The sequence below is a fragment of the Mercenaria mercenaria genome, chromosome 7 (genome assembly GCF_021730395.1).
Source record: "Mercenaria mercenaria strain notata chromosome 7, MADL_Memer_1, whole genome shotgun sequence".
NCBI lineage: Eukaryota > Metazoa > Mollusca > Bivalvia > Venerida > Veneridae > Mercenaria > Mercenaria mercenaria.
Window position 1 is genome coordinate 48,981,964 of NC_069367.1, and position 22,875 is coordinate 49,004,838.

At 35.1% G+C, this 22,875-nt stretch overlaps 2 protein-coding genes and 1 long non-coding RNA gene across 7 annotated transcripts; 1 reads left to right on the forward strand and 2 right to left on the reverse strand.

The window, feature by feature from the left end:
- Nucleotides 1-1,709: 1,709 nt before the first annotated feature.
- LOC123554184 (uncharacterized) lies at nucleotides 1,710-7,560 on the reverse strand. 3 transcript variants are annotated; one of them, XM_045344144.2, is made up of 5 exons: nucleotides 5,805-7,537; nucleotides 5,474-5,519; nucleotides 4,727-4,906; nucleotides 4,078-4,234; nucleotides 1,710-3,727 (listed from the first exon to the last, which is right to left on the reverse strand). In XM_045344144.2, the coding sequence occupies exons 1-5, from the start codon at nucleotides 6,966-6,968 to the stop codon at nucleotides 3,484-3,486; spliced, it is 1,791 nt and encodes a 596-aa protein (XP_045200079.2). In that variant the 5' UTR covers nucleotides 6,969-7,537; the 3' UTR covers nucleotides 1,710-3,483. The 3 variants fall into 3 exon arrangements, with proteins under 3 accessions (XP_045200079.2, XP_045200080.2, XP_053404336.1); XM_045344145.2 differs by having other exon boundaries at nucleotides 4,078-4,231; nucleotides 5,805-7,520; XM_053548361.1 differs by lacking the exon at nucleotides 1,710-3,727 and having other exon boundaries at nucleotides 4,078-4,231; nucleotides 4,779-4,906; nucleotides 5,805-7,560.
- Nucleotides 7,561-10,901: 3,341 nt separating this feature from the next.
- Nucleotides 10,902-12,302, forward strand: LOC128558589 (uncharacterized). The gene is made up of 3 exons (XR_008371735.1): nucleotides 10,902-11,349; nucleotides 11,614-11,700; nucleotides 12,055-12,302. It is a non-coding gene; the product is annotated as an uncharacterized LOC128558589 (long non-coding RNA).
- Nucleotides 12,303-12,776: 474 nt separating this feature from the next.
- Nucleotides 12,777-21,902, reverse strand: LOC123554185 (tripartite motif-containing protein 59-like). Of its 3 annotated transcripts, none has more exons than XM_045344147.2 (9): nucleotides 21,792-21,902; nucleotides 18,996-19,589; nucleotides 18,114-18,209; nucleotides 17,356-17,586; nucleotides 16,106-16,128; nucleotides 15,752-15,882; nucleotides 15,254-15,382; nucleotides 14,982-15,070; nucleotides 12,777-14,466 (listed from the first exon to the last, which is right to left on the reverse strand). In XM_045344147.2, exons 2-9 carry the CDS (start codon nucleotides 19,575-19,577, stop codon nucleotides 14,392-14,394), a joined length of 1,356 nt encoding a protein of 451 aa, XP_045200082.2. In that variant the 5' UTR covers nucleotides 19,578-19,589; nucleotides 21,792-21,902; the 3' UTR covers nucleotides 12,777-14,391. The 3 variants fall into 3 exon arrangements, with proteins under 3 accessions (XP_045200082.2, XP_045200083.2, XP_045200086.2); XM_045344148.2 differs by lacking the exon at nucleotides 21,792-21,902 and adding an exon at nucleotides 20,061-20,261; XM_045344151.2 differs by lacking the exon at nucleotides 21,792-21,902 and adding an exon at nucleotides 19,727-19,863.
- Nucleotides 21,903-22,875: the final 973 nt, after the last annotated feature.

The following is a 22,875-nucleotide window of genomic DNA, read 5'->3' on the forward strand; positions in this document are numbered from 1 at the left end:
AAGGGCCATAATTCCGAAGTGCCTGGGCCGACTTGGCTAATTATCCAGCTTGGCCGAGGACTTATTGTCAAACACATTTTGTTCAAGTTTGGTGAAGATCGGATGAGATCTGTTCGACTTAAAGTGCAGACAAGATTTGTGACAGACAGACACACACACAGACAGGGGTAAATCAATAAGTGTCTCATACCACTGTGTGGTGGGAGGCATAATTATATCTCAGTACAAATACGAGAGTTAGGCATTGTTGGGAATAAGGAAATGGCCCAAATTTCCTTTTTTTGTAAGAGAGTGGTAGGTTTAAATTCCTATTATTTGTTTATGTGATCAAGAAGGCGTAAAGTGTAATTTTGAGGCACATTATACTGCCATATTACAAAATAAAGCAAAAGTACTGCTACTTTTTAATGCAAATGGAAATTATTTTGTATACGGGACGTACTTTTAAACTTTACGGGAAAACCCGCTACCCTTCCACCTGTGGGAAAACCTGCTACCCGCTACCCTTCCACCTGTGGGAAAACCCGCTACCCTTCCACCTGTAACTTCCCTAATGAACCTTTAACTGATACCGCATCATAGCTAACATTTAATTCGGTCGTTTCATGTCTTAATATGAAAACAAGTCAAAGTAATCAAATATGAAACGAAGATATAAACGAAAAAAAACCAAACAAACAGGTAATTGCTGATAAGTAAACTTCTCAGTATTACAATTTATGTTTCATTTTCAATACGTAGATAATGTTAATATAATCATATGATGAGTCATTGCACAGTAAATTTCCATAGGATAAGATAAACCGGCTATCAGGCCTTCAGTTATACGGTTATTTTTATGTCCCACCGCATTTTGTGTTCAATATAGAATAAAGCTATATCAATTTTTTTTTTCAATCGATTACCATTATATCAAAAAACAAAAAAATAAAAAAAAAGCACACACAAATTTGTATTGCTTCGTAGACAAATTGTATACATTTGCGAACGGTCTTAAATCTAACATTTAAATATAAAGACAGGAAAAATATAAAACATATTTTCGGTCCTGCATTAAATGTTATTTTTCGTATATGTGTCAAGGTTTTATATCTATAACTATTCATAAAACGCAATTTTATTTGGCAGTATGTAATAATGAACTTGAAAACTCTTCGGGCGTTTGGCTGTTCTTTTAAAAGTCTATGAACACATGACTCATTTAAAAACATAGAACTGATTTAGAAAACGTATTTTTTTCTGCAAATCTTGTTTAGCTGTGCAATGACGAGCGTTTTTTTTTTTGTATACAGGTGTTACGACCGTCTGCAGCTTGGAAAACTTTGACAGCAACATCAACATTTAAGCTTAGTGTATTTTCCAAATGATGTCATGATTCATTACAAAATAATTATACCTTTTTTGTTCCTTCAGCAGGATTGTTTTATTCTATGCGCTTAAACATATGATCTAAAATTTCTGTGACAAGGACAGTGTAAAACCTATGACATAATGCAGCTATTTCTTACAAATTATGGGCATATTACATGTTTACTAATTACATTGTATACAAATTTTAAAAATATTGTTGAGCTACATTTATAGTACGTTCCGTGCAATAATTTGCACTGGGCCAGTTAAAAGTCTTTGGTGACTCGTGCCGTATCAAGCAACATTGCAAATGGAACTAAAGTGATAATGCTGCTAGTCAGAAAATAAGTAAATGCATCTACAGCATAAAATTTATTTTATTTAAAAAAACATGTGAAATATGAAGTACATTATTTGAATAAAGTGTATACAATATTTCAAAATAACATCCATAACAACTTAAAACCTGCAAACAATAATAACAATTGTAAAGGAAATGAGATCCAAAATTTATAGCACATACGCATGAGCACTGGAAAACTTGAAAGCCATTTTGTCTGTAACTATGAATAATTCTAACGACAGTGTCGTCATATACATATAAATAATGTGAGCCGTGCCATGAGAAAACCAACATAGTGGCTTTGCGACCAGCATGGTTCCAGACCAGCCTGCGCATCCGCGCAGTCTAGTCAGGATCCCTGCTGTTCGCTAACAATTTCTCTAATTGCATTAGGCTTTAAAAGCGAACAGCATGGATCCTGACCAGACTGCGCGGATGCGCAGGCTGGTCTGGATCCATGCTGGTCGCGAAGCCACTATGTTGGTTTTCTCATGGCGCGGCTCAATTGTTATTTTATAATCAAGTTGAGCAAATTTTAAATGATTATGTCGTTATTAGTACGTACAATTCTATCAGTATTATATTAACTTAAATATTATGCTTGCTGATGTAATTAAAATGTAATTATTGCAACTTCTCACATCTACTGAACTGAATCTGAAACGATCTGAAATATAACAGGTTGATATAGACTCAATATGGTTATAAACATTAGAATATTTACTGTCTATCAGTATGTACATAATTTACAGATTACTCATAAATATTCTTTTTATAAAACGATGATGCCTTGGCGCCATAACTTTTCGTTAACACTTGAAGATACTTTCTCAATTCATAACCGTTGAATAAGTCTGGAGCCTGTTGTAGTGTTTATTTTTTCTTGCTTAAATATATTTGAGGGGTTTTCTACCTTAATGTATCTATAAAAGTAAACCAGTAAAGGGAACAATAAATGAGCCACGCCATGAGAAAACCAACATAGACATAGTGATTTTGCGACTAGCATGGATCCAGACCAGCTTGCGCATCCGCGCAGACTGGTCCGGATCCATGCTGTTCGCTAACGGTTTCTCTAATTGCAATAGGCTTTGAAAACGAACAGCATGGATCCTGATCAGACTGTGCGATGCGCAGGCTGGTCTGGATCCATACTGGTCGCAAACGCACTATGTTAGTTTTCTCATGGCGCGGTTCATTTGCTCAAAGATGGTCAGTCATATCTATACGGGAAAGTACGTATAACATAAAATAAACTAATATTTAGCTGAATGTCACATTAACCCCGGATTGAAGTACCTCAGATGTTACTGATTACTGCGTACATTTTATGCTCATCATACTTGTACTTATTCAAGCATTTTTAAAAAAGGTCATAGTAGCGTTAACTACTATATTTTAAGATTTGAGTTCAATCTGTTTTCCAAAAATGATGTAAAAGTTAGGCATACTATTTCATCACTTTTATCTTATTTGACTCATGCAAGTTAACATAAGATGGTTGAGATCAATCTTAATGCATAAATTCACCTGCCATGATATTTTAAAGTCCCCAGCTGTACAAGTAGAGAATATAATGCATAATGGCATGGTTAGAAAAGCTTTATTTTCAATACTGGACATCATTTTATATGGTCAGAGCCATAAATGGAGGTAATAAAAACAATGGATTCAGTAATAATTAACAGATAATTGAATCAAATGTCCAGTCTTTGAAAACTTTATGAGAAAATACTTATCGAAAGTAAGATTTTAAAACAATGATATGCTTTTTATGGTTTATTTATTATTTATATCTCAAAAAGCCCAAAAGAATGACTGTGACTCTGTGAAACTAAATCTTGGCTAGGCTGTATTTCAACGCGCAGTGTTGTGCTCCCTCCACCTTGGTCGTTTACAGGAACATGGACTATCTTTTGTATTATAAGATCTGTTTCACTATATTGACCTTCTTTACAAGGTTGTCGAATATCCGCTAATGTTTTATTCCGACCTCCATGGCTGACAGCGATGTTATATCCAACCGGAACGTTCCTATTAACACAGGATAAATAACGTTCTATAAGACATCTCGTAAATTGAACATATCAAAATGCTAACTAATATTTGTTTTACAGGTAAGTTACAGGAGCTCCGTAGCCTTAATATCATTATAACATAGTGTGAAGCTTCGAAGATTAAGCCGACAAGGTTGTTCTACTCTGCGACCGAGGTTTCGAACCCAAAACGGTGAGGATCGAATGGTTCAAAGTCAGAGACCTTAACCACTCAGCCGCAAATGCTCCTGTTAATATACCTAGTTACAATATGTAAAACTGATGAAGTCCACCGAAATGGTTAAATTCAAAAACTCATTTTATGATTTTCAAATTTAATATACTTACCCTGTTCGATTGCACTGACCAAGATCAAAGCGAATACAACTGTACAGAAAATAAACTCCGCCACTGACCACATGTATAGCATTGTTACGATGTCTTAGAGGCCCCGATGTTGTCTTAGGAAAGTCCTGTGACCATGCTAGGCCATGATGTCGCACTGCTTAGAACAAAAGGAAATGTATATGTCAGAACATCAGTAATCATCATCATAAAATATTAACACATACAAGTAGTTCTATCTCAATTGTTAATTTTCACTAACAATCTGTATAGAAGACATTGATGAACAATTTAATATGTTGACATTCTATTTAAAAGCAAAAAAAAAGTCTAGAATCTAATTTTACACAAAATGTACCAACTAATATTTGACATGCATTTTAATCATTTGTAACATAATTTTACTTCTACTAGGTCAAGTTTATTCATGATTTTACAGAAAATATTTACCAGACGAAAACAATATTAATACATCGATTCTTAAGAAGTTTAAACCTTAGCCTGCTGGCGACAAGTGATTCTGCCTTTGCGACCAGTGCAGACAAAAACCGCCATTCACTCACTTTCATTTTGGTAAGCACCCCTTTTAACAGTCATAATACTGTCCAAATTGAGAGATGGACAAGTTAACAATTATAAGAGGTGAACACACCAGTTCCTGACAGATGTATTGCAGAACGTTTTCGTGTCAGAAGAGTATTTACAAGCCTGGAGAGGTTTTCATTTTGTCTTCTGTGTTTTGCTCTTCCTTCTGTTGAATTAGGCGGCTTAAAAGTTTCGTTAAATACAACAGTCTCTAAGGCAGAAATATCATTTTCCAGTCCGTGGGTATCTGAAACAAAATTTACAAATAATGTATACTAATTTCAAATCCTATATATTAAATATGAAGTCAATGTATAACTATTTGATAGTATGATAAATGTTCTAGAATGTGTTGATTTGCTAGGGATGATTCAAGAAGCAAAAGAATAGCTATCCGTGCTTTAGACAGCTGAAAAATAATGGCGGATGCATCACGTAGATGTCTTACTTATTGCACAAAATCACGTTGAAATTACAGTGACTTTTATGAGCATCAGTAAGCTGAGAGAGAGAGTTATATTCAAAAGTTGTGGTCATTAAATGGAGATTTTGACAAATGGTGTCATTTCAAGGAGTAGTTCAAAATGATAAAATGCGAAATAATGTTTACTTCAGTAAGAAACGGAAGCCAGTTCTGCAGAGATTATTTAAGGGACACAAGGGCAGGACCCCGGAACTTTCGCAAGCTAGCTTCATACACCCTCCTCACATGCAAGAATTGTGTTTTCCCATCCCGGCCAGAATTTCGTCAATATTTGTACACAGCATACCAGCAAATTCTATTATTATGAGTATGAAGCAAAAATATACTTACAGTGTTTTATTTTTCTATTCACCGCTGAATTTATGTCTTTCAATTTCTGAATTATTTAAAGAAAACATTTAGAGTGAGATGACATTCAAAATAATGCAAAACTACACAATTATATGGAACGTTGATTTAACTTTAAGTGAAACTCAGTTACAATACCAACTAAACTTATAATTTAGTATGGTTTGTGTAATTTTGCATTACCTCAGTTTCGACTACTTTCGCACTATTTTCCACTAAATTAAGATTGAATGTGTATATTTATAAATTATGTACAAGATGTACAGCTTCGTATATGGGACTATTAAATTATTGACTACAAATGCGTTCTCACCTTTTCATTAAATCCCAACACTCTGTCAACAAGTGAAGCAACATCTTCTAAGCAGCAGTCTTTTCCACTTTCTCGTGTGAATATATCTGACCATTGCTCTTTAATTGTATGACAGTCAACACAGAGAATGTGTTCCGTCACCACTTTTTTGGCTTCAGTTGAAGATAAATGTTTTGCTGATATAAGTTTTATATCTTCATCGGAGTTGTCGCCAGAAAGTTTAAAAGTGACTAGTATCACTGGCATCACGGACACAACACACAGAATGAGAATTATGTTTAATGTCGCTAGTGCTAAAAATAATTTCTTCAAACTACTGTAGTTTTTTCGGAGTTTTTGTATTTCTGAATAGTCTTGATCTAACTTTTGTTTGATTGCTTTATGGCACATCATTTCCTGTAGTTGATAATCATTTATGATATCATCTCTTTCTTTAAGAACGCTCTTGTTTTTATCACAGTTTGCCTTAGAACTATTAACACTGGCATCATGTTCAGCTTGAGATCTAACATTGTCAAATGTTTCAGCTTCAGAATTATTCACGAGATATGTATATTTTCTTTGAGTTTCATCAGAGTTGCATTCAGCTAATTCTATCTCATTTTCAGGATGCGGATTGTGACATGTAGTAGTATATTTTACTTGTTGTTGATGATTTCCTTGAAAGTCCTTCTTTCCATCTGAATGTTGACAAAAAGAATTGCGTGATGAGCCTATGGCTTTGTTATGAAACAATGAATCACTACCGTCATCGGTCATATCTGCAACAGAGTTTGATACTTTTGAGCAACATGAGCATGCAGTTGGTAAGCACTCGTTAGTTTTATGTTTAACATTTTGCATGTCATATGTTTTAATTGCAGCATGAACGGTTGGCTTTTCCTTTTCATTGATAATCACACAATGGTTTTGTTCTGAGCGCGTTAATGAATGATCACAAGTACATGACCGCCATTTTCTCTCGTCACGCTGTGTTCTTGGATCTTCGTGGGACGACTGCGCGGTCCGCGGCTCCAAGTTGTAGTTTCGCTTAAGTCCCAAGGTGGATGTAGATGCATCGGTCTTAATGTTTTCATCACGGTTTTGTGTTTTGGTACCCTCAGTTTCCCTTGACGAATTCGTTGAACTTTCACTGATCAGTCGCTGAGGCCTAAACCCATGCATTTAGATACTGAATGTTTATATCCCTTTAATAAATGACATGCAGATTTGCAAGTTCATAGTTCCTATCTAATATCTCGTCTAAACGTTTCCAAGAACCGTAACTATATATAGATAAAAATGTTGAACGGGAAAACACCTGTGATAGTTTTATAGGACAACTGATATCTTATATCACGTTTTATAGTTAATTATTATTACTGAGTTGCTATTTAAAATATATTCATGTATATATGCCGCAAACCGACGGTAATATTGGACTATAAACATAATATCTTTAAGTGCTTGAAATAACTTCCAAAAAATGTCAATGCATAAGAATTAAAAAGAAAATGATTATCTCTACTCCAGTGTAAAAACATTCATACTATTGAAATATTACAATCTCCTGCATTTAATATTTTCCCCACACTTTAACTAAGTTACATTCGTGTTATATTTTAATATGTAAATGCAAACATAAACTTTCCCGTTTTATTTTACTTCATATGTTTAACTTCTGTTATTTTCGGTTTCCGTATGTAACTGGTATTTTCGATGATTAAATGAAAGTTGTTTTTTTTTAACCGAAATCGTCTTTGATTTGCTGGCACTACAACAATATCTAAATGATATTTCATGTGTTCCTACAGTGTTAAGATGGGTTCAAAGATTTGATCCGCCTTAATAAATTGATACAATACAATATGATTTTACGGGCCAGCTGTAATTAAGTTTAAAATTTGATTTGTCGCGCTTTCTTATAATCAGCTGATAGTAAGTCGCTAATATCTGAGCTAAATGTTTGAGTGCTAATATTGTTTTTATCTGAATAATTTGATATTTTTTGATGGACGGTACATTACAATTTTCATTTTTGACAGACCAAAATTGAGTTTACGCTAAAAGCTTAAACTAAATGTATTTCGTTGCGCATTTAGCACAGACGTAGTAAAGTTGTAAAATATTCAAGGACAAATGGTATATGATGTAATAAAGATATCTTACTCAAATTCCAGGAAGTATCACGAAAATACTATAAGTGAATTAATTATTTTACTAATGCTTACATTTTTTTGAAAATTGAAATGGCGGGTCCCGGAAGAAAGTGATAGTTACAAATCATCGGTCGTAAACTTCAGCTTTAACAACCAATTAAATTTCGACAAACAAACAAAAACCAAATAAAAGATGTATCATCATAATCACTGATACAGAAAATTAGTTATAATTGAGCCGCGCCATGAGAAAACCAACATAGTGGCTTTGCGACCAGTATGGATCCAGGATCCATGCTGTTCGCTTTCAAAGCCTATTGAATTTAGAGAAACTGTTAGCGAACAGCATGGATCCTGACCAGACTGCGCGGAGCCACTATGTTGGTTTTCTCATGGCGCGGCTCATATGCTATATTTAAGCTGTCTGTTGTTTCATTTCAGAAAAAGGGTAGACGCAGTGGTCTGACACGTGACATTGAGCACCCGATCCTCCAACTAAAAATTACTAACAACGGGGAAAAGGGTACCGTATATACAAGCTGTAGGTGCAATACACCTGGCACGCTAAACAACCAGGGAAGCTTCTAGAGTCGGAACATATTCTGTGTCCTTCACTATCTCTTCCTGCTTACATTACTAACAGTATTCTGGAGCCGCCCATATGTGTTATCGTTGGTGGTTATAAATAATTTTACACCCCCCCACCCCCCACCCTCTCCCCCCCGCGAATATTTCAGAAAATATTGAGTAAATTAAGAGTTGCCACGAGTAAAACCCATTAAACTTTCTTAGTTGAAGGGGATCACATTCTTTTTATTACAAACTTCCTAAAGTACAAATAAGCGAATATTTCAGAAAATATTGAGTAAAATAAAAACATTTCGCTTAATAATTATATCGGAATTTATTTTGTCTTTAATACTGTAAGAGTTGCTACGAGTAAAACTCATAAAATACCATGAGTTTAAGAGAATCACATTCTCTTTATTTTGAACTTGCTGGCGACTTTAAATAATTTTACAAACAAACGAATATTTTAAAAACTAATGAATAAATCCTTATAATTATACATGTACTGGAATTTATTTTGCCCCTTTCAGTAAATTCAAAACAAAAGAGTTGCCAAGATTAAAACATTCTGAGTTTTAGAGAACCATTCTCTTTATAAGTTACTTACTAAAACCATACCAAAAATTACCATGAAAAAATATCCTATGATGTTAACAAAGCTTTACAGTATTTTATTATCAATACTTCTCCACTCATGAATTTATTCAAAGAATATGTTTGTCTGGATATAGCCCCGACACTAACTTTTCCATACGATTTCCTTTTTGTACATACCTCTACTTCAAATGTTGCAAAACATTTCTTAAAGCATACGAGGGGAAACAACTTTATAACAACAGTTAAAAAGTTAAAACAGGTTCGACGTAATTGTTTCCCGTTCAAAGCATTGGTAACGATACTGTACATATCCTTAGTTATATTCAAAACGATAGTGGGTATGTGATATTGGAGATCAAGGGTATGTAAGAGACCGTAGCACTAGTTTGTCTTGCAGTTTTCTTAGTCGTGCCCTTAAAAGTTAGGCTCTTGTTGCTCTGACTTCAGACAAGTTGTTGAGTACATTGGTGTAATTATACCTTAGATTTACCTTAATTTTATGTTTTACTTTATTAATCTGTTATTTTTGCGCTAATGTTAGAGCCTTTCTCAGCGGGGATTTTATTTACATTGTGTTGTCTAACTTGTTGAAAATAGGGTTAGTGCGAGGTTGGCATGCCCTAAACAAGTTTAAACCCCCAGTTTCCTTTAAATAGGCTACTGACCATTCCAAGGAGGTGCCCCTATTTTCAACTGGTTTTCTGTCTGTCTTGTATTGTCTGCTGCGTATGTTTTTGTTTTTTTTGTTTATGGAATGCGTTTTCCCTCCTCCTTACACCCCCTATTGACCTATTGCCCTCTCCTTTCCCCTTGTATTTGCGCGACCTTTTGCAACCCTCCCCCTTTACTTTGAGTTAGTTTTCGTGGCTCCCCTTTATTCAGGCTGACGGAATCCTAAGGCAGTACACAATTGTTTTTTCCTGCCTGTATGGGTGTGATTGTGTGTCTAATGTTTTCTATGTTATTCAGTTGTGTGTGGTTGTGTGGTTGATTTTGGTACATGCGTGTCTGCGCTTTTGTGGTTTACGTTGAAGTGTGACTGTTATTAAGGAACGTAGCATTCCCTTTGTATATTCATCCTTGTTCATCTTTTACCCTTCAAATTCCTCCCCCCCCCCCCCCCCCCCCCCCCCCCCCAATCCCTTCCACCCACCCATCACCAGTATACCACTTCCTCCCCCTCTATATATATTTCACATAACTTAATATGTACTTGTTAGATGTTTGAAGCAATCCGTCTGTAATATTTTTTCCATTACAGCTTCTTTTCGTTGTGGGCCTACTTTGCAAATGTGTGGCTCTGAGACTGTGTTCTTTCGAGAAATCTACCCTTACATATTATCTTTAGTACAATTCAAATCGTTTTTAATAACTTTAGCCTTCTTATCAGAACAGTTTAACATCAGTTGACCAACATGTAATTAATTTACAACTTGTTTCACTTACCCGGTAGACTTGTAAGCGTTTCCCTTGTGATCGATTTGCGATTGATATTTACGTAAAAGATAATTATAGAATGTAATTTGAAATGAACTTGTCTAAAGAACACATGCATCACAGGCAGAACAGATTTTAATCATTTATAGTTCAATACCGATCTGACCATGTACATGAGTATTTACGGATAACTGTCGTACAAAGGGACCTCCGTGGCCGAGTGGTTAAGGTCGCTGACTTCAAATGACTTGCCCCTCATCGATGCGGGTTCGAGCCTCACTCGGGGCTTTGAATTCTTCATGTGAGGATGTGAGGAAGCCATCCAGCTGGCTTACGGAAGGTCGGTGTTTCTACCCAGGTGCCCACTCGTGATGAAAAAATACCTGAGGTCTTCCTCAAACATTAAAGCTGGAAAGTCGCCATATGACCTATCATGTGTCGGTGCGACGTTAAATCCAAAAATAGGGCCAAACACGGCATAGTGATGGTTTCAGCAGATACATCAAAGGCATAAAACTTCTGTTCAGCTGTCCGACGTACTTTCTTGAAAGGTCCAGACTCAATGTTGAGACAAAAGCTGATAAAGACATATATTTATAGAGAAAAAGATGTAACCAGGTTGGATTATTTACATAATCAAGTACTAGTTATCTCCCTTGGACCATCATTGGCAATTCTCCCGCCTTATATTGTTGTTGTAAGCGTCACGTGAGATCAGTCCCTAGTCAGCTGTAGAGAAGGACGGACATGTTGAATTGGTTCCTCTGTTTGATTAATTATCGCTGTAATGGTCATTGTTACAGGTTAGGAATGCTTTGCTCTTGTTTTTATTTGTTTAAATATAGACTGCAAGATCTCGACTGCAAGATTATTTCTGGTGTTTTATAAGTAATGAAATATTTGGAATACATGTAATTGTACATGTATATAGTTTTCAAGATGGCGGCATTTTTAACTTTCTTACTTTCTATAATCCTATTCTTAAACCTAATTAATACCTATGCAGTAACAATAAAGGATCACAGTCTATGGTACTTAGTTGCACTCGTTGTTACTCTAATTTGCAGCATAACAGCACCTTCACGAGTGTGTGTGTTGGACAGTGTACGTAGCAGCTGAAGAGACGGTGTGTGTGTTGATTCGATCCACAATCGGTATGTAAAATGTTGTATTTATTACATATGATTGTAAAAGCTTATTTAAGGTAATGCTTGGATTGGCTACTTGATCATGTACATTGTATACTTTTAGAGTTATTATGAAATACGCATAATAATATGTTGTAAATATATGTATGAAACCAGATGCCTGATACGGAGTCGAACCTGACTTTTTCTTGTGAGAGTTATATTTAAAATTTGTGTAATATTCCCTGTTGGAGTATTATATTGAATAAGGAATAATCGTCTCCAATGCTGTCCAGATTGCTATTGTTTTAATTCATATTGCCGCTTATGTATATGTAAGCTCATTTTAAGTATTTAGTGTAATTTATTGTTTACTTTCAGGGTCACAACATTGTCGATACTTACGATACTTGTATTAACATTTCGGTGTACCCTGCAACCTTATGCTATAAACTGTGAAGTAAATATGAATAAAATGATGAACTGTACCAGTGTTGTGGTTCAAACATATTAGCTGTAATTACAGTTAGAAGTAGAAGAACCCAAAGGGTAACAAAGATATAACAGGATGCAGAAGGGTATTATATAACGTAGCGTATGACCGTTGGCTGTACAAAATGTCTGACTGTGTTAGACTATGTGTACAGAAAACACGGAATATCCAACAGGGAATGCCACGTTATAACAACGAACCCAGCACACGGATGCGCACGCGATCAACACAAATACTCACACAAAACAAACAAGGACAAAACGAATACATAAAGGAACAACGTGAGGCACCGTCCATAGAAAGTGATATTAGCCGTGTACACAACCGTAATCACAAGCCAATCATATCTGGCTTCTACAAAGGCGTTATTCAATCAGCAGCCTATTTAAATTTTTGATAGAATTGTGTATAAGCTTTCTGTGTGAATAGTCTAACTGAGATATTAATCACACTGCTCTGTTTTAAGCTAGTCATAAAAACACTTATTGTATGATACTATCAGCGAATCTTAAGTCCATGAACTTGACCAAGGCGATATTCACCTCGGTCTATTAGCTTCGTGTAAATATCACTTTTTTTCGTCTGGTATTAGACTAAGATATTCACCTCATCATCTTACAATAACTGTTTATTGCACTATATGTCTGCCATATGTTACGCTCTAAGACATAAAAGCCAAGAACGTATAATGCTTTCAATTTAAGGTAGCTGAATCGTAATGACAATCGGTAATTTCCGTGTGATTACGTGTTCTTCGTATGCAAACTCGGAATATCATTTCGGAATTTTCCTGTTGTTTCTCGTATGGCCGATGGATGCCAAAAACGGCATACGAAAATACTGATTACCGGTTGGTATTACAATTCCACTTCCATAATAGTAAAGTCCGTCTTTTTTCTGACGTGCAGCATAGTAAGACTGATTTCCTGAACTATTTTAACTTAAATACGGTAAAAAGCAAAACAAAAATATATACGAGGGATTTTTAGACCACATGACTTCACCCACAACTTATTAGTCAATGAATGAAGACATATCTAATTCATACTTTTTTTGTAAATCAGGTAAAGATTACCAAACCTAAAGCATATATCTATAAATGTTTTTGTCCTGGTCAATCTAAAATAACTTTCATCAGTGGGCGAATCAGAGAAGGGTCCATAAAGTTACACATTATACTTTGGACTGGATGAAAAGTGTAAATTAGTTAGTTTGGACTGTTTAAGCTAAAAACGTTAATGTAAGTTCTCGTTTCAACTTGTCGTGTGGTGTTATAGTAACGTGCTGAATTATCCACTTCCACTGATTTCACATACAATTTTTAAGAAGTTTCATGTGAACCTAAGTCATTTCATAAATACGAAGAATGATTTACAAAAGGAAAATTCTTTAACGTGAAAGCTGTCAGTGATAAGTACTTCAATATTACTTTCGACTTTGCTCTGGTCTTTTGTCCACCTAAATATTCTGTTTTCATCTAGTTCCTCTCTGCTATGTGGCTTTGGCTTACTGTAAAATTACTTTACGGTTTGTGCGTTTGCTTTTAGTACATAGAAGCTTTTCTATCATTTTGCAGTTTTCAGCTGTGCTGTCCTGGATATCCAGCTGCAGTTTTCAGTTGTGTTATCCTATATATTTAGTTACGGATTTCAGTTGTGTTATCCTGTATATCTAGCTGCAGTTTTCGGTTGTGTTATCCTGTATATCAAATTGCAGTTTTCATTTGTGTTATCCTGTATATCAAATTGCAGTTTTCAGTTGTGTTATCCTATATATCAGATTGCAGTTTTCAGTTGTGTTATCCTGATTATCAAATTGCAGTTTTCAATTGAGTTAACCTGCATATTTAGCTTCAGTTTGAAGTTGTGGTACCCTGTATATCTCGTTGCAGTTTTCTGTTGTGTTATTCTGTGTGTCTAGCTGAAGTTTTCAGTTGTGGTATCCTGAATATTAAGATGCAGTTTTAGTTGTTTTATCCTGTATATCTAGCTGCAGGTTTCACTTGTGTTGTCCTGTATATCAAGATGTAGTTTTCAGTAGTTTTATCTTGTATATGAAGTTGCAGTTTTCAGTTGTGTTAACCTGTACATGTATATATAGCTGCAGTTTTCAGTTGTGTTATACTGTATATTAAGCTTAAGATTTAAGTTGTGTTAACCTGTATATCTAGCTGAAGTTTCATGTAGCTGTCCATGATGTTTAAGCTTGAGTTTAAAACGGACATATTATGGGGGACTAATTTCCTCTTCATATGGCGGCGTATATTTGTAGTTACCGGTTTTACCATTTGGCCAACATACCTGAAACATATAGAATTGTATTAAATAAAAAAACAGCAATTGTCGTTATGTAGAAACCGATGTACCTGTAAATACTTCTAGAAAATCATCTAGGGGTTTATGCTTCCAGAAAATCTTTAAATAACTATCACACGAGCGGTCTTTAACTGCCGAGTGGCGTCGTACATGACTCAGTGTTGTTATATTTTTAGGGTCATTGTGAACATTCCGTTTTACTTAACCAGAATTTCGCTTAGGCTGGTACTAGGTGGCATGGGGTATTGCACATTCAATTGCCTATCATAGACGGACTCAATCAAACTGAGTCTGCTAGTATGCTGCTTGCTTGCGTTTTACGCTCCAAATGATCTCTTCACAGATTTAAGTAAACTTGTGACCAATTATTTCATAAATTACACAGCTTTTTTCAATGTCTAACTATGTACGCCTGATGTCGACATTTTATGAACTAATTCAAAAAGATTTTACGTTGTAAATTTTATCAACACATTTAGGTAATACAAGTACTGTTTTACCGTATATGTATCCGGGTCCAGACAGATGTTTGTGATTGTTCCAATATGTCCGGGGCCTCCATCAGCCATGCCGTCTTTCCATGACTTTCCTGGAATAAGAAACTGCATACTGAAGTTTTACAATTTTAAGTAGATTAAACAAAGTTTCATTTACTTCTTAATTAGTAATTAATTTTACAATTGTACAAACAGAATGGCAATGAAATTATAAGTGTAATGACTAATGCTTCGGTGAATGAAGATTTTGAACTTCGATGAATCAAAGTACTTACCCCTTTTAACGGGTGTACCAACAGAGAGTGTATGGTTCCCGGCGTGTCGTGATGCAGGTTGTGTTCTTCGGCTAGGTGCAGACTTTCGAGCCGCTGGTACCGGAGGGGCCTTTCGGGCAGGTTTAAGTTCTGTAACATTGGAATTAATACATAGATAAAATATACAGGAAATAAAGTGCAAATAGCAATTCAGAAGCTTTTACCACCACATACATTCAAACTACAGCAAACAAATAATATCATATAAAGGAATCGAAACACAAATTTTAACATTTTTAGGGTGGTCCTCATTTACAAGTGTGATTTTCGTATTGATGCGAATGCAATAGAGTGGCTTTGATTCGCAGTGAAAACCGATGGAACTAAGTAATTGGTGCATTAATTTCCGAAAATTATTTAGATAGATGCCTGAAACTAAGTTCTGTTTCATTCACTCACATCACTATGACCTAAATGTGACAGATCTTTTCTCAGCTTAAGCATCTACTATATACCTACCTTCTTTCGGCCACTTCCACTGAATGTTTGCTAGTTCCTTTTCTAAGGAGCACACAACAAGTGAAACGTCATCAACACCTTTCATCTGAGGCGGACTATCAGCACTTTCCTCCGTGAGCAAGCTTGAAATACTGTCAAAAGTTTCACAGAAATATACTTAAATGCGATCGAATAGTGCATGGCTTTAAAGATAACAAAGTGGAGATAAAAGTTAGACGTGTACAGTCAATGTGGATTGTAAGGCTCTTTAATAAGTTAGATTATATAAGAAAGTATTAGGTGATTTCTTACTTTTTCATAATTATAAACACAATATTAGAGGTAATATCGTGGAAGAATAAAATTATATCTCACCTGTTTATTTTCCTTGGATAATTCTACAAAAAAAGAAAACAAATGAGCCGCGTCATGAGAAAACCAACATAGTGGCTTTGCGACCAGCATGGATCCAGACCAGCCTGCGCATCCGCGCAGTCTGGTCAGGATCCATGCTGTTCGCTAACAATTTCTCCAATTCCAATAGGCTTTAAAAGCGAACAGCATGGAGCCTGACCAGACTGCGCGGATGCGCAGGCTGGTCTGGATCCATGCTGGTCGCAAAGCCACTATGTTGGTTTTCCCATGGCACGGCTCAAATATGTTCTGACTGAATGCATTTCTTGTTGCATTTCTTGTTCCCTATTAAGCTTGTAGTTAACTATGCATTTCTTTTAAATGAAGCTTTTACTACAATTTGAACTATTTGTTACAAGATCAAAAGCTCATAAAGGCAGAGGTCTATGACTGATTTACAGAAACTTGTATTTATCATTTTCTGGCAATTTAATAAGATGAAATTCAAACAATTGTAAATTTAGATTGATAGATTTGTGTCTATAAGCAGAGATATGAACGTATTATTTCTCAGAAATGGGACGAGAGCATATTTCTCGATGCAAACCTTATTTATGTTGATAAATGATACACACTTGAAGAAACACGTTACCATCGCCTGATGTTGGAATTTTAATGAGCCACACACAACGCTCGCAAAATGTGTTATTTCGCACGTGGTCTCATAGTAAGCCGTATTTTTACTAAAATACACTTACAAGGCAAATCTTATTTTCATGATATTTTATCAGTATATTTCACGCATGTTCACCTCTGTTTAGAACCGTGCTAGTTAAAACGAATATTTGGCCAGCACATTATCCCTGATTCCGTCTTGGACTGATGAGTTTCTTTGAACGGATCAACAATGACTACCATGTTGAAAAGGAATTTCGAAAAATGTCATGAGACGATCATCTGTTGTTAGAGGTTATAGCGGAATAAACCCACTTTTAAATGCAAGTTCAGTTGTGCATTTAATTCTAACCAATTCCTGTTTTTAATGCTTGCTCCGTTTATCATTTTACCATTGTTATAACTGTTAATGTGTAAAGATTTTTTGTACAGGTCGACTACAAGTATTTTCAGTTCAATTTCCAAAAAGCTGTGCGTTGAGAATTGTTTTATTTGAAACTATTAGGGATCCAGATGAAAAATCCACATTGTCTAAAGTTCTTAAAATTTAAGAAATGTTATTAAGCTTTTTAATGTGACAATACGCATTAAAATACCTGTAAAAACTTCATCTTATTTTCTGTGCACAATCTCCTGGCATCGTCTGCTGCCGTAACAAGAAGTTTTTCTTTTCTTTTCGCACTCTCAGAATGCGTCAGATAGTCTTGGTAGACTTGCTGTTCTCTGTGGTCAAGCTCTGAGCGGAGTGTAGCCTCTCGTTTGTCAACAGCATCGCGAAGACGAGAAAAATACATTGTCAATTCCTGGCGCTTCTTTTGTGCATCGATCTAAACAGTTGGTATATGAATACAATGTAAAATACAGATCACTTCATCACTATCTATGGGCTATGTCTGATTCTTCTTCGATCATGGATTCTATTCAATGTTATTGTGTAAGAGTTCAGCTTCTGCAGAGTACCGGGGGACTTGTGGGGTGCTGAACATTTCATTACATGTAATGAACAATCTCTATCAAACTGAATACATTTAGCATGTTACTGGTCTTGTCCTGGATCAATTAGTACATAATCTGAATGTATACCACATACATTTGAATATAACAACAACTTTAAAAACTGAGAATAAGGCAAAGAAACATCATGAATATATGTCGTTTGAAAAAAATGACAAAATAGTAAGATTTGGCAAAAGACACTTTAATATAAACACTGTATTCATCACGACAAATAATAAAAGCTGCTAAGCGCTGTCTTGTGCCCGTTTTTCTGTTTTACTTTAAGAACGATTACAATCTGCATAAAAAGAGTAATACTATTAAAAAAGGATTGAATACAATTTAACAGAAATGGTACCTGTGTTTTCTGTGCGAGAGTTCTGCATGTTTTCTGAGTAGCTCTTAGAAGACTCTGGCGGGAATCTAGGTCACTCAATGTGCCTTTCAATATTTCCTGAAATACAAAGATATAAACTCATATACGGGAAATACATAGACCTGAAATACATGCAGAAATCGATATATTACATGATCTTAACCATAACGCAATGTAGCATATTCATATTTCAGTATATAAATACACTCTAATATTTTTAATAAGCTTGTCCTACTAAAAATTCAAATATTTAAAATCAATATATGTTCATTGGCTCTTTCCGCAAAACTGCACTCGCGATCAGACGTCATTCACTTCACGAAAAACATTAACAAAATGGAGTAGCTAGAAAAAGTCTTTAAAAACTGAAATCAAAATTTCAAAACAACGTTAAATAAAAGGTAAAATTATTTTTTAATGGTAAAGATTAAAATTAAATCTTTGCTTTAAGGATATTTTGAATGAAATCAGGAAATGTATTTTTATCGGAAGGAGAATCACAATTTAATGTGGGCGGGTCTTTTGGGTTGTTCTATTTAGAAGTTGAAAAGATCAATATCCTAACTTTTGATTTGATTTTCTAACAGATCTACTCATGGAAAGCCAACTATTTATTTTTGTAGCAAGCTACTGTAAAATTCAAATATAAGTAATGCTATTTTTTGCGTCTTTGCGTTGCGTTAAATTTAGACAGGTATAAGAATCGATTCGAGGATTTGTAAGAATGTGGTTTATATCCGTCTAAACGCACAAAATAGCATTAATTTCTTAAATAAATCGAGCAAAGGGTGTTCATATGATACTAAAAATCGATAAAGGATAAAAGATATTGATGAATTGAGCCGAAAACGATATAGAATTCACCGTGTTATATCCATGCGCTTCTTCTATACTGTTTAGGCTATGTGCACAATGTTGTCTCACAACACATTCCAAGCATGTCAGCTGATTGCAATCACAACAATATAACTTATACAGTCTACCATGGTCATAACACTTGATGTCATCCTTGCTGGCTTCTTCGCTTTCTTTTTTGGTTGACAAAAATGTCATTTTGTGACCAGAATGCTTTTCTACTACACACCGTAGACATATTTGAATTTTACAAACTGTGCACATTAATTGACACGTCATTCGATGGTGTGTACAAAATGGACGATCGTTTCGAGTTCGACTGTTAGTTTCCCGGGATATATCGTTTTCACTTCGATAACTGTCAACAATGCCTGCGAGCTGAAAATTCTTCGGCAACTCATTTATACCTTTAGGTCCAAGTTTAACGTCAGCGCGACACTCTGGACATTTGAAAACAAGTGCGGAAGAAAATAATCCCTGTATACATCGTCTGCAGAAACTATGGAGGCAAGGAAGCGCTAAAGGATCATTGTATAGATCCATGCATATTGAGCACGTAACATGATGCTCGATAGATGTCGTTCTTTCCATCACACCTCTCGTCTGAAATAAAAATTGAGATTAGATAAAGTATGCATGTTCAATTCATGAAAGCCTTTTTTTCCTTATATGAGGTTTGCTAAATGTTATTAAGTTGTGCCAGTACAAATAAAAGTGTAACATTTCCGAAGTATGCTTACTAGATCTTACGGTGAGCGGCAGTCCTTGAACGAATAATGAGGTAGTTCTTGTTCTCGTCCGTCGGTCTATAAATCATACATAAGGGTTTTTCTGACTTGCCCAAAGATAAATATGCATACTCAGTCGCGAATCACCAGAATTGAGAAAATAAAAGAATGGCCTACTCACGATATTAAGACAGGAATATTATACAATAACTTAGTGAGCCAGATAATTTAAACTGTATCACACGCAAACAAATAGGTCGAGTAAAATGAACAGAAAACATATAACAACAACTACGTAAATTTTACACATTATTACAGCATAATAAAGAATTTATATTACACTTACCTTTAAACATTAAAACCGAAAGTAAAACATTTGTCAATAATATAAGAATTTTATTCCGAATGATCGGTATATTTTTAACAAAATCAAATATTTTAAGATAACTTTGAAATAAAGTATCGGCGGTATTTAATCGTTCAATCGTAAAAATGCGGTAGTTATTTGTTGAAGTATTACATGTAAACACAGGTTTATGACTAAACTGGTAACGGATAAATGTGTACGTATCGGTTTATTGATCAAGCTCTGACAGAAATGAATGAAGAAAATTAATAATGTATGGTGAAGTTTAATGGCCATCTCCTATCACATGATTTCTCGACATATCGTATATGGTTTCTGTTACAAAGTTTGCAGGTGAAAGTATTTAATTCTTTCAGACTATTAGAGATCAACGGACCAAAAAAGAACACAACGTTTTGTTTCAGCTATTGTGATTATAAAATAAACACTTCCCTAATCAACAATTGTGCTATTTTCAATCCCATCCTATCCATTTCATGTATAGTATGTTACAGTGACATAAGTCAACTGTACTGAAAACATGAAATACAACTGCATTTTCTTATCTAAATGACCACAATATACTGTAGTCAATGTTGAGACAATCTAACTAAAACTCCTCCTGAATTTAGTGCATATAGTCTCCTTTAAACAAATACTACTTGCATACAACGGACCATCTTTAAACAAATACTACTTGCATACAACGGACCATCTTTAAACAAATACTACTTGCATACAACGGACCACCTTTAAACAAATACTACTTGCATACAACGGACCACCTTTAAACAAATACTACTTGCATACAACGGACCACCTTTAAACAAATACTACTTGCATACAACGGACCATTTGGCTGTTTTCGCCTCAATTTTGGAGCAGTGTAGTTCTGCAAGATGACCCTGTTTTATATAACAGCACAGTTTAAAAAAAGCAAATATCTGGAGACATGCAGGAGAATATTTGTTCCTTTGTATGCCGTCAGCAGCACTTTAAATGTCCTTCAGGAGTGTACAATTCCATGTCACATCATGTAAGATAAAACTGCTTATGATTTTGTTCCCTATGTATATGCAGATAACCAGTCAGATGATTACAGGACATTATCTACGTCAATATTTTTTCTAATGCTACACATATGTCTCTGTAAAAAGTAGTTCAGTCATAACGAAGTCCGAACAGAAAGCCACTGCCTAACCCTTATCCAGCTAAATTTCTGCAATTTACTGTCTGTAATCGTTGTTCAGTCTTGCATCGAATAACATTCGCTGATTTTTCATTTGCAATACACAAGATTTGCTTATCTGGGTCAATGTCCGTCATAACCGGAAACCACAACAGAAACATTTCCACAGATAACAGATATGATTACCGGGCGTGGAGCAGAAATGACCAGATTTCAGTCCAGTTAAGCTGTCTTATTTCAGTGAATCGCATCTTTATAATGTCTGAAAAACAATATCGGTTCCTTCGGGTTTCCATAACTTGAAGCATATACTGGTTGAATTGTGCAAGGCTATTCTTTGGGCTATTCAATTATGATAGACTGAACTCAAACAGATAACAAAAATGTTCAACTCTTTCGCTGTCTGAACTCAGCTACCCTAATAGAATAAGCATTATTACATGGTTAACGCTGCATATGAACTTATATTATCATAGCCATAAAGTGGGGTAACAGGAAATGATTCGATAATAGTTTCTAATGTATGTATTAAATATTCAAACCTATGACAAATACATCCGATAATCAGTACCAAAAAATAAAAAATAATAAATTAATATATTTTTACGAGCAATGTGGCGGCTGCATTATAACTAAAATCATATGACCCTTAAATAAATATATAATCACCACATTCAGTCGTTGACAGGCAGACGCATACCTATATGAATCATGATCAACATCGGTAATTTATATTATCAGAATATATTTACAAAACATAAACAAAACAGATAAGAACGTTTGAATAAAAAATACAAGGACGTTTGTCCACATTATTGTAAATCGAAATGTTTCGCTTAATACGCACATGCATAGGCAAATATGATAACATTGTTGAAGATTTTCTGAAAATGCACATTGGGCGACGACACTATATAACGTGGGTAGTTCTTATTGAAGCACACGTGTTGCAGTCATCGGTAATACTTCAAAAGTCAAACAAAATATTCTTATCTGATGGCGTATTCATTTTACACCTGACTAATTGGAATATTGAAATATAGACTATAATATGACAAATATCACCATAAACTTCCATACGAAAAATACCCATACCGAAATGTAAAAGCCATCATTAACATAATACGTTTTTCCCGTCATAAATTTCCTTGAAGCTATTATTGCGACCCTGGCGCACAATACCTGTTCAAGAAGACAAGGATATATATATACCAGTATACAAGGTAAATAGATATATTATTTTATAATTATGTTTTTACATTTATAGATAAAGCTAAGGGGCACTTAAACATACAAAAATACGTATGTCTTTGGTCGATTGAACGACGTTAGACATGTGTAACAATTAATTTATGTCTTGCAATTGTTTTACGTGAAATGGTATCTCTTTGCTACAGAGACTCGGTCTAACGTTCACGAAAAACTTTGAAAAGTTTATATGCACATCCACGCTGTAATATACGGAATCCTGTTGGGGCCATTTATAATGTCGCCGTCTCGTTTGTGGGGTCTACACACGACAACGCGAAGTGACATAGCGACATTACGAAGTGACACCCGACAATCGCAGACGACGGCGACAATGCCAAACGACAATGTCGCGATATCCACTTTGAAATGTCGCCT

Coding starts and splice junctions, on each gene's coding strand:
- LOC123554185 (XM_045344147.2), bottom strand. CDS start 19,577: ATGGAAAGAACGACATCTATCGAGCATCATGTTACGTGCTCAATATGC. Junction 16,129..17,355: donor ATAAGATGAAGTTTTTACAG/GTATTTTAATGC, acceptor CTTTTTTTGTAG/AATTATCCAAGGAAAATAAA. Junction 15,883..16,105: donor TATCCAAGGAAAATAAACAG/GTGAGATATAAT, acceptor AACTTTTGACAG/TATTTCAAGCTTGCTCACGG.
- LOC123554184 (XM_045344144.2), bottom strand. CDS start 6,968: ATGCATGGGTTTAGGCCTCAGCGACTGATCAGTGAAAGTTCAACGAAT. Junction 4,907..5,473: donor GAATAGAAAAATAAAACACT/GTAAGTATATTT, acceptor ATTTTGTTTCAG/ATACCCACGGACTGGAAAAT. Junction 3,728..4,077: donor GGTCAGTGCAATCGAACAGG/GTAAGTATATTA, acceptor CTGTGTTAATAG/GAACGTTCCGGTTGGATATA.